The sequence below is a fragment of the Macrosteles quadrilineatus genome, unplaced genomic scaffold (assembly GCF_028750875.1).
Source record: "Macrosteles quadrilineatus isolate MER2022 unplaced genomic scaffold, UCM_ALF_1.0 Scaffold_10__1_contigs__length_6754688, whole genome shotgun sequence".
Taxonomy (NCBI): Eukaryota; Metazoa; Arthropoda; class Insecta; order Hemiptera; family Cicadellidae; genus Macrosteles; species Macrosteles quadrilineatus.
Window position 1 is genome coordinate 895,837 of NW_026542603.1, and position 10,907 is coordinate 906,743.

Sequence of the window (10,907 nt, forward strand, 5' to 3'; positions counted from 1 at the left end):
TTCTGTCGTGTGTACCTTGTGGAAATATGTGTTTATATGCTGATGACATTAACTTAAAAATTACAGGAAAAACAGTAGAACATATCGAAATAGATACCTTTATAGAACTTGCAAATATTAAAAATTACTTACTATCCAACAATCTCAAAATAAACAAAAGTAAAACTAATTTTATATCATTTTCAACTAAGCAATGTAAAAACAAAATAGAACCGTTGATTATTTTGGATTCCGATGAAATCAAACAAGTTGAAAAAATAGATTTTTTAGGTTTAAAAGTTGATAAACATCTATCCTGGCAGGACCACGTCGATCATGTTTGCTCAAAGATAAATTCAGGGATATTTGCTTTGAAAAAGATGTCATATCTATGTAATATCAATACTATGAAAACAATATATCATTCTCTTGTCCATAGCCACATTTCATATGGTATATCTTTATATGGAGCTACAACTAAGAAAAATCTTAATCGAATCTTAAAATTACAGCAAAGGGCATTAAGAACAATGATGGGACTAAAAAATGATGAATGTGTTAAAATTCATTTCAAAAATTTTAAAATATTAACTGTGTTTGCCCAATACATTTTTGAAACTGCTCTCTTAGCGAAAGAAAGTATATCAGATAACGCACAATTATGCTACAATACAAGAGGAAAAGCCCTAAGAGAAAATAGTCGCAACCATCTTTTATTTTCAAATAAAAAGCCCACCTGTGCCGGAAGAAGATTTTTACGGTTTCTTCCAAATCATTTAAAACCCATTGGCAACACAATCAAATTTAAAAACAAATTAAAAAATTATCTCATAGAAATCGCTCCCTACTCCATTAAAGAGGTGTTTCCCCAATTAACCTGATTTTATTTTTAGTTTCTTAGTATTATATAAATTGTAATTTTAGCTTATAACTTTATTTACTAGGTTAGGAATCTGACACTATTCGATGTACAATGTACAATTGTTGAATAAAGATATTGAAATGAAATGAAATGAAATGGGAATTTTTAAATTTACAGTGTTTTGGAATTTTCTCCGTAACCATTAGGCGCATAATAACGCTTCAATATACTAAATTATTTGTTTTTTTTAAGCTCTACAAAATGGTTTGGAAAGAAAATGCTAAACTTTAAGTTTTTAGGGTCAAAAATGGGAAAAACCAATTTTTGCCCCATAAAACCCTCATTGAGCGGAGCGAGCGAAGCGAGCGTAGCTCTTTTGGATCAACTTCAATGCAACAAATAGAGAAACATCACTCAATAACGGCTGAACGCATTTCAGCCAAACTTAACAAAATTACTTAGACTAATAGTGAGATGGTTTTTAAACAAGCAAATTTCAATTAGATATTACTAATGCAATTTAAAACAAACTTAAAATTTCCAATTTTTAACATTAGGCTTATGGGACTAAAGTAGCCATATGACAGTTTTTTGTTTACAAGAAAGATGTAAACAAGAGAATCATAAGGTATTTCTAAACTTTCTAGACTTTTCTTTTAAACGTTTTTAAACCATTCCTATGATTTTAATAAACAAGAAAATGCCGTTAAAACATTTTTTCAAGGCGCGGAATTCACTGAAAATTGAGAAAATATACGGAACTACTTTTTCAATGCGCGGAGCATAAACAAGGAGCAGAGGGATACGGACCGCGGTGACTACTTTCTTGGGAACCTATTTGTGTTGCCAGCTGATTAGAATTTAGAAACAGCCAATGTTAGAAATCAGAATCTAATAAGCGATATATCGAACCGCATCGAAATCGATATTTAATCCGATAATACCTCACAGGTTATATTATGTTGAATTACATCGACGGTGCAGTAAGTTATTACACTTATTAATAAAACGCAGATTGAACACTGATCTAATTTCGGCAGTGGGGAAGGTAGGTCGGGGTTTATGAGTATTCGTGGTTTATGAGTATTAGTGTTTTGAAGTAAGGTTAGATTAGGAAGGTAAAGTGTAGGTTAATAGGTAGGTGATCGGGTTGTTTATTTGTGTTGCACCATATAATTTTTATCTTTTGGAATAGCTGGTTAAAACGGGGAAACGATTACAAAAATGCTTGCATTATAGTATTAACAAGCCATCTACGGTATTCTATAGCATTGTCTTTATTAAAGTCAATGATTCTAGAAAATTACTACATAAAAACCAAATGAAAAGAACATTTGGATTTGGACCTTTGACCATAGCAAAACTAACATGTAATTTATGAAATGTGAAAAGTTGTATATCATTAAATACTATTCTGTAATATTAATAATTGTTCGGCAAATCCTCATTTTAATGGCTCGGCTGAAAATTGAATCTGCATTTTGTGAAACAGTAATTTGGTAACAATTCAGTAATTTCAAATGTTGATAACAGTAGCCTATCCAGTATAAATACTGTTATTTGATTGCCAAGCCACGGGCTATACATACAACCATAATACCATAATAATAACATATGGCCATATGGCCATATGGTGGGTTTAGTTACAACCATAATAATAAGTAAATATATTAATTACCTTGGCTTATAGAAGTCCACTTTTAACCACGGTATGGATAATTGTCAAGGCTTATCCAGAAGTAGGCTACTAATTTCTAATTATATTATCTACATTGTATATTTAAGGCATGTCTTCCCTTCTTATTATTATTCTGTTTTCACTTAAATCAGCTGAATGCGATGTTTACTTATTACTTATGTTTAGGCCTACATTTCAGCCATTTTATGTTGCACGGTTGAATTTAAATGTCAAATTTCCCCTCCTGTTGTTATACTTTAATACTCGTTTTTTTTATAGTTACTGTTTTTTTTTATAGTTACTGTTTTTTTTATACTAAAATACTTTAACCGATTGTAAGGGTGAAAAATGTAGCCCAATGTTTTTTTGTTGTAGGCTACAGTTGCATTTGAATGTTAAATTACCTTTCTCTTTTTTATACTTTACTTTTTGGATGTTAATATCAGATTCCAACTACTGTAATATTTTCATGGTCAAAACTACCATAATGCACTTCTGGAAGAGGTATCTGAATAACAAGATGTAGTAAAAACAAATTTGAATTATTATAATTTTAATCAATAAAACCAGCATTAGTACATCTATTGACCTTTTTACATTTAATTACTTATACAAATATCAAATCACGTTTGTTCCGCTCAACTGGCTTTCAACTCTCTGAAAGCAACCCTAGTAAACCCCGGTTCCCATAGTCCGATCATGCTGGTTCGCTAACTCGTTCGAATAAACGTAGGTCTACACGTTTGTACCAAATTTCATCAAAATCGGATGATTTTTGCTCGAGTTATCGCGTTAACGGACACATATATAAATATATATATATGAATTTAAACGGATGGTGTTTTTGGTCTCTAGGGACCTCAAAACAAAAAATTAAATCGGTCCCGGGTCCAGGTCTTACCATGAGTACTACGGTAATAGCTTATTCCCTATATGGGAAATTCGCTAAAAGGAAATTGTAGTTGCTTAAATTCAGAGGGTAATTTGGATGAAGTTATCAGTATTCTTGGGATTAAGACTATTTCTCCTTTAAACTTACCACTGATAAATTTTTGCTTCAATCCAATTTTGGTGTCATTTTTTTTTTTTTTTCGTCAGTCTGGTAACTTTGCACAGCTTCGGTGGTTTTAAGTTTCGCATTATTATTATTGGAGTCATTGGAGTTCCTTCTTTTAATGACAGAGTAATGTGGTGGGTAAATGACAAATTGAGAGGCATTTGAATACCTGATATAGCACGCACGGTTATTATTCACTTAATAATTTATGTTAGATTGTGTGGGGGTATAGAACAAAAGATAAAAATATTAAGTTATTGCCATCCCTTTAATTGTTTATAACTTTGATCAAGGTTTTTATGTTTACATATTTAACATTGGAGAACTTAAATGTTGTTGAGTGCACAGGAGTGCTGCGATTGGGGTTTAATATATTTGGACTTATTCAAAAGTAAAATAGTGTTCTGTGCTGCACTCTGTAGAAACATTGTGGCACTATTTCAAATCATGACTAATACAGAACGTTGTGATTATTCAAAGTTACAAAACAGTTGGTGAAAGTAAACATCTGCTTTTAAATTATATTTATTTGTAAACATTGTAGTTCATAAAGTCTGACATTGTCCCACTTAAAACTATAGCGTCTCGGTTTCCCCTTCTTAGAAACTGATGAGAACCTCTTTAGAGAAGGAGTGGGGGGTGAGACGTCACTCTGCTCTTTAGGGAACACCATTACCGTAACGAGACGATATGATTCCATCGTGGCGTAGTTGAGGGTCTCGGATTCCTGATCTGGAGGACTCCAGTTCGAATCCCGCCGGCGACACTAACTTTTGTCCAAGGTTTTGCTTAGATTGCGAGTACTTCTAACTGTACATCTTTTGTTAGAATTTGAGGCATTTATAATTTTATTTATGAACAGAACTATTTTTTTTTTAAATTAGTAAACCTTCATTAGGTTTTTACTTTAACTTATATATTTTTTATATTATCAGCAAGTTTGGTTAGTTAGGTTAGGTTATGACAGTTTAATTTTATAATTAAAAATTTTAAAATTAATTTTATAGTTAAAAAGTTAGTTTTCTAACTAAAATAGTATAAAATAAATTTAAAGATTATCTTAAATCGATGTGAGGGGCTCTCCCACAATCCCCCACTCTTTCGCAGAAAAGGTTCTCATCAGTTTCTAAGAAGGGGAAAATGAGACGCTAGTACTTAAAACCCTCTGGGGCGGAGACCTTTTGACGGATCTGCACCAAACTTCACACAAACTATCCTTGAAAGATGCTTAATAATTCCTGAAAGTTTCATTACAATCTGTGGAGCAGTTTCGGAGTCCATAACGTTCAAACATATATATGTTTGTTATTATTGTTTTAGAATGCTCAAACAATATACAGGGTGGCGCAGATGGATCGGGTGGTTTTAAAATACTTGTCAAAATGTCAATTTTAAAGGTATTGGATTGAAATAAAGTGCAAAACGTGTAGTAACAATGGAAGTTTAATAACAAAAAATTAGTTAAGTTAGTTTTTAAAAATTACATCCATCAAATGCCTTCCTTCTCGAGCTACGCATTCTTGGAGTCGGTCCTTAAGGTTCTGCATTGCTCGCTCAAGCACATCACCAGGAATTGATGTGATTTTGTTGTGAATTGCAGCCTTCAACTCCTGGAATAGTCCGAGGTTTGTTCATGTAGACCCTTGCTTTTAAATAGCCCCATAAGAAAAAGTCACATACCGTGAGGTCCGGTGAGCGAGGGGGCCAGTGGAAATCTCCATTACGGGAAATCATACGGCCAGGGAACAAAGCGCGTACAGCTTGCATTGATATCCTAGCGGTATGTGCAGTTGCCCCGCCTTGTTGGAACCACATATTGTCCATGTCGTAATTGTTCACTTCAAGTTGTGGGAGAAGAAACTCTTCAATTATGTTCACATAACGCTGTGAATTAACAGTAACCGCCTGCTCCCTTTCATTTTCAAAAAAGTAAGGCCCAATTATCCCTACCTTAGAAACACCACACCAAACTGTCACTTAGACACTATGGAGAGGCCGTTGTTGTAGGTCTCTTGGGTTAGTGTCGGCCCGATAATGGCAATTTTGCTTGTTGACGTAGCCGTTAATGTGAAAGTGAGCCTCATCAGACATCATGATAATCAGGTTTTCATCTTCCAATAACTCCAACATCCGTTGGCTAAACTGAAGCCTTTGAAGATGGTCTGTTGGGAGAATCTTTTGCACCACCATGATTTTATAGGGGTGGAATTTCAGTTCTTTGTTAAGAATCCTTTGAAGGCTCCGACGTGACATTCCAAGAGCTTGAGCACGACGTCTAGTTGATGGACGTGGGCTCGTAGCGACATCGTGTCTCACACGCTCCACGTTGTCAGGTGTTCTTACTGTTCGAGGTCTAGGCGTCCATTTTGCAGCACATGAACCAGTAGTGCGGAAATTATGCACCCAACTCATAATCGTATCTCGCTTAGGAACACTACCGCAAGGTGGGATGTTGAAATGCCGGCGAAAGGCACGCGTCACAGCAGCAATTGACTCGTTATTGTGGATAAACTCTTCCACTGAGAAAACACGATGCTCAACGGACCACATGGCCATCACGACTGACTGCCAGTCTGCAACTGAGACTTCCGGTCCCCCCACCACAGGACGAAGACCGCCAAACACCTGGGTCCCTCCTCCCAGACGTACGGTACACTTCAAAACCACCCAATCCATTTGTGCCACCCTGTATATATACATACAAACTTCCTCTTTTATAGATATAGATGTATTTAAACACTAGGTAAATAACACTAGGTAAACACTTAGAAATTTAGAATTAAATGATTTCTAAATTTAACTCATAATTTAACTGTATAAAAGACGCTAAAGACCAAGTTCCTACTTCACAAACTTACAAGGCTCTTTTAATATATTTATAGCCCAAGACTTAATTTTTACCTGAGAAGATAGAGAGCAACCCAGAGTCAGTAACATGGTGAATACAACTCCTAGAGTGAACACTGTAGATGGCTGGAAGGCTATGCCAGAGATAATGAATTCGTAAAAAGCTGAAAATGATTAACAATGTTAGATGGATGGATGGATACAACATATATGGAGTTAGTAGTGCTCTATGCTATATGATGAGTGATGGTTTTTAAGTTATTCATCCATTCCTGTGCACTCCATTTTTAACTCAATAGTAGGGCTACACAATTAAATACATTGCTAAGCCTCCTTGTCATTGACCCAATGCCGGATTTGCCACTAGGCCGACTGTGCAGCGGCTTAGGGCCACAATCAAAATGGGGCCACAGCAATTGGTACAAAAGCAGTTTTAGAACAAAAATTGAATTTTTTTTATCAATAATTTACTACAATAATGGGTGACGATGAGGATGTCTCCCTGTGAGATCGCAGGTGATATTTATGATTTTGTCGCAAATGCCGGTGAAGATAATAATGTCTCCACGATCGCTGGAGTTGTTCACAATTCTATCACGACCGCAGTGCCAATAATGATGCCCCATTTACGCTGAAGTTGTTCAAGATTAATTCAGGCAGTTGCCAGTGACGGTGATCGTTTCCCTGGGATAACAGAGATGTTCAAAATTGTTATGCGATCACGGAAATGATGATGTCCGCCGCTATCGTAAGAAAATCTTTATCGCCACTTTCAATTCCAGCCTGCTACAAAAAGCTTCAGCGATTGTGGGGACATTATTGTAGTCAACATCGTCATCGTCACCCATCATATTTGTGGTGAATTGTTGATTTTATAATATAAAATTTGAATTTTAGTTCACAATTTTGTACCAATTGTGTAGGAAAATTTAAACTTAACGGCAGGGACCGTCTATAGAAGTGTTTATTTAGTTTTTAAATCTGGCTCTGCTTTTACCAGTTATTCTGAATCATAATTGTCCATCTAAGTAGGCCTTTCTCTTTTGGAAGCTTTAATATAAAGTAAAACTTAAATTGAAAAAACACAAAAAAAAACAATGAATGTGGATCAAAAATATAAGGGCTAAAATACACACACTTACCAAGCCCGACAATTAACCCGAACACACTTCCGATCAGCATTCTGTAGATTAAGCATTCATTTTGTTCCCCAAAAATAACACGATTCATCAATGGAACCTGTTGTTTGGTCTGTTTTTGTACACCTTAAACATTCAAATGTAAGCAATAATTTTTTTCTATAGGCTATTCAACAAACAATCTCTGTTGGGTATGTAGTTTAAAATTTATTTCCTGTTTATTTATAAGTTTTGATGATTAATAAATAGTCATTGTTAGCCATTTCCCATTATAGTCAGCCATCGATATTAGCCCTTTGTAGTTGGGAACAGTATTTTACTATTGATACAAGACATTCCATCCCCATATCCATATTAAAGTTGTTGCCAGTTATTACATCAAAATCATCATACCCTACAATTAAAATAATTTATTAAAACACTGTTAGCGGTACGTGAGACACTGCTTGATTGTGCTGATCTAACTTAAATTACTAATTTCTGCTGAATTCACAAGTTACCTTTTTACCAAGCTATAACTTAGCAACTGACCCATCAACTAGATATCAGCAACAAAAATAAGTTAAAAAGTAGAATTTTAGAGAATAACTTATTCTGTGACTTGCTCACACTCAGTTACTACCTAACTTACGGTAAGTAATGTTTATTTTAAATTACAAATTGGCGACAGCTGGAATAGCCAACCGAGTGTTAGGTGGGATGTCTACTTCTATAATCCATATTATCCTATATTTATATAATATGAGTAAGGCTTAAAGTTTGAATATTTGTTACTTCGATCTCCAAATTGGCACCACATATATACTTACGAAATAACTAAGTTCTGTGCCAAAAATAAGTTCTAGACCAGTGGTAGCCTATAGCCAGGAAAATCTATTTTTGCCATAATATGAGTAGGCCTACAAACTTTTGAAAATATAACATGGGCCTTATGGGACGCCATTCTTTTGATTTGTTTCTTTTGATTGTTGTTGTTCTTTTGATAATTTACATGTTTATTATCAACCCGTTTATTGCTTATCATTGGCGATAAACAAAACCAAAATTTGTTAACAATCCTCAATCTCAGGTTTTTGTTTAAAAAATCTATGTTAAAAAAATGTTGTGTACCGTACCATACTATGTGTGCTACGTCTTGGAACAGTTACCATTTACAAAATGTCTTCATCTTCTATATATCTTCAACTAAGTTAATTACTGTAAATATAACTGAATAAAACTTTGTCTTTTCCTTAAACTCATTGATTACTAGCACTACTTTAAAAACTCAGTAGCAGACAAGAAGCAACTGAACAATTGTATAATAATCGCACCAGTGACAATGCCTACTGCTACTGCAACAATTATTGCTGAGCTATAATCGTCCAACAACTGCAGATCCAGATGCACCAGTGACAATGCACCTTTAGAGGTGCGGCCTGCTGTGCTGTAGCTCAACTGAGTAAGTAAACACAATACAGACCGTGAGCGATCTGCAGTGCTAAGGACTGGCTCAAGACATTTATCAAGTATATGCAACTGCATGTCTGTAAATCTGTAGGAAATAAATGTTTGAGTATTGGTTCCCTGTTAAGTTAACTTAGTGGCTGGATAAACCAAGGACTAGTAAAACCGAGGCTGGATATCAGGGTTTCTACTTTATATCGTCGCTACCCTAGTGAAAGGGACATTTATTAACATTATGGCCTTCTTGAGATGTAAGAAGTAAGGATGCATCATCTTGTAACTTAGGCCTAAGGCTATATAATAAGTTAGGCCTTAGTATTTCTTAAGGCTATGATTTGCAAATTAGCGTACAGTAGAGTATGAAAATTACTACTTATTTTTGTTCTAACTCATCACAAAGTTAAAATCTAACTCGAACCGTAAGTAAGTTAAGTTACCTAACTTTATTAAGTTGCTCAGCTGCATTTCCTTATAAAATTGAGGATCAGCCTACTCACTGGATTTTAGGGTAAGTTGGCTGCACTTTACTTTAGGTCCTACACTCATTCAAATGAAAATATTGATTATTCGATATATCGTTTGGTTAGTTAGGTAAGGTTAACCTAACCTAACTAACCAAAGGATATATCGAATGAAACAATCGAATAATCAATATTTTCATTTGGTTGTTTGTGTAGGACCTAAAGTAAAGTGCAGCCGGTAAGCTAGTAAGGTAAGCTGATAGCCTAAATAAATTTCTTAAAATATGTAGGCCTATGTTTAACCATTAGACTCCTCATCCCATTGTAAATTTGAAGTGTTTTTGTTGTCTAGTTCATGTAAGTCCACACTGTCCCTGGGGTAGACGAAATTTTGTTTATATTATTTTAGGGGTTTTTTCATGATTTGTGCTTTACTATTTGGTTATAAGTTATAGCTAGGAGACCAGTTGTTGTTTATGATTATGTCATTTTATTTTGTTAAATGTGGCTTTAAATGACTGAAATAACAAGAAACAAATTTAAAAAAAAACACGATCTCTGATTTCTACAGTTGGACGTACCTACAGAACTACAATAAGTTAGGTATTGTGAATAATACTGTGAATTTATGATTTTGTCGCAAATGCCGGTGAAGATAATAATGTCTCCACGATCGCTGGAGTTGTTCACAATTCTATCACGACCGCAGTGCCAATAATGATGCCCCATCATCGCTGAAGTTGTTCAAGATTAATTCAGGCAGTTGCCAGTGACGGTGATCGTTTCCCTGGGATAACAGAGATGTTCAAAATTGTTATGCGATCACGGAAATGATGATGTCCCCGCTATCGTAAGAAAATCTTTATCGCCACTTTCAATTATGTGGTAAGCTTATTTAGTAAGCTAGTAAGGTAAGCTGATAGCCTAAATAAATTTCTTAAAATATCTATGTTTAACCATTAGACTCCTCATCCCATTGTAAATTTGAAGCGTTTTTGTTGTCTAGTTCATGTAAGTCCACACTGTCCCTGGGGTAGACGAAATTTTGTTTATATTATTTTAGGGGTTTTTTCATGATTTGTGCTTTACTATTTGGTTATAAGTTATAGCTAGGAGACCAGTTGTTGTTTATGATTATGTCATTTTATTTTGTTAAATGTGGCTTTAAATGACTGAAATAACAAGAAACAAATTTAAAAAAAAACACGATCTCTGATTTCTACAGTTGGACGTACCTACACAACTACAATAAAATTGGCTTCAGCTGTTCCAAGGATGACAAATCTACTGGTCTTACTTACAACTTTATTAACATACCTTCTAATAATAAAGGAATGATTTTTAATAAATTTAACTTCCCACCATACTTATCTTGCTTTAAAAAAATCATTTTCCACCTAGGCCTAAGCCTATCACTGAAAATCCGAATTCGAGCACA

At 34.6% G+C, this 10,907-nt stretch overlaps 1 protein-coding gene across 1 annotated transcript in view; it reads right to left on the bottom strand.

Moving 5' to 3' along the window:
* Positions 1–10,907, bottom strand: part of LOC129004686 (protein sneaky-like) — a 63,151-nt gene extending 52,244 nt beyond the window's left edge. The window contains exons 1-3 of the mRNA XM_054433248.1: positions 10,787–10,907; positions 7,566–7,688; positions 6,478–6,587 (exon numbers count right to left, since the gene is read on the bottom strand). Of these exons, the coding sequence (XP_054289223.1) occupies positions 6,478–6,587; positions 7,566–7,688; positions 10,787–10,859 (306 nt within the window). The 5' untranslated portion in view covers positions 10,860–10,907. The remainder of the gene's footprint in view (positions 1–6,477; positions 6,588–7,565; positions 7,689–10,786) is intronic.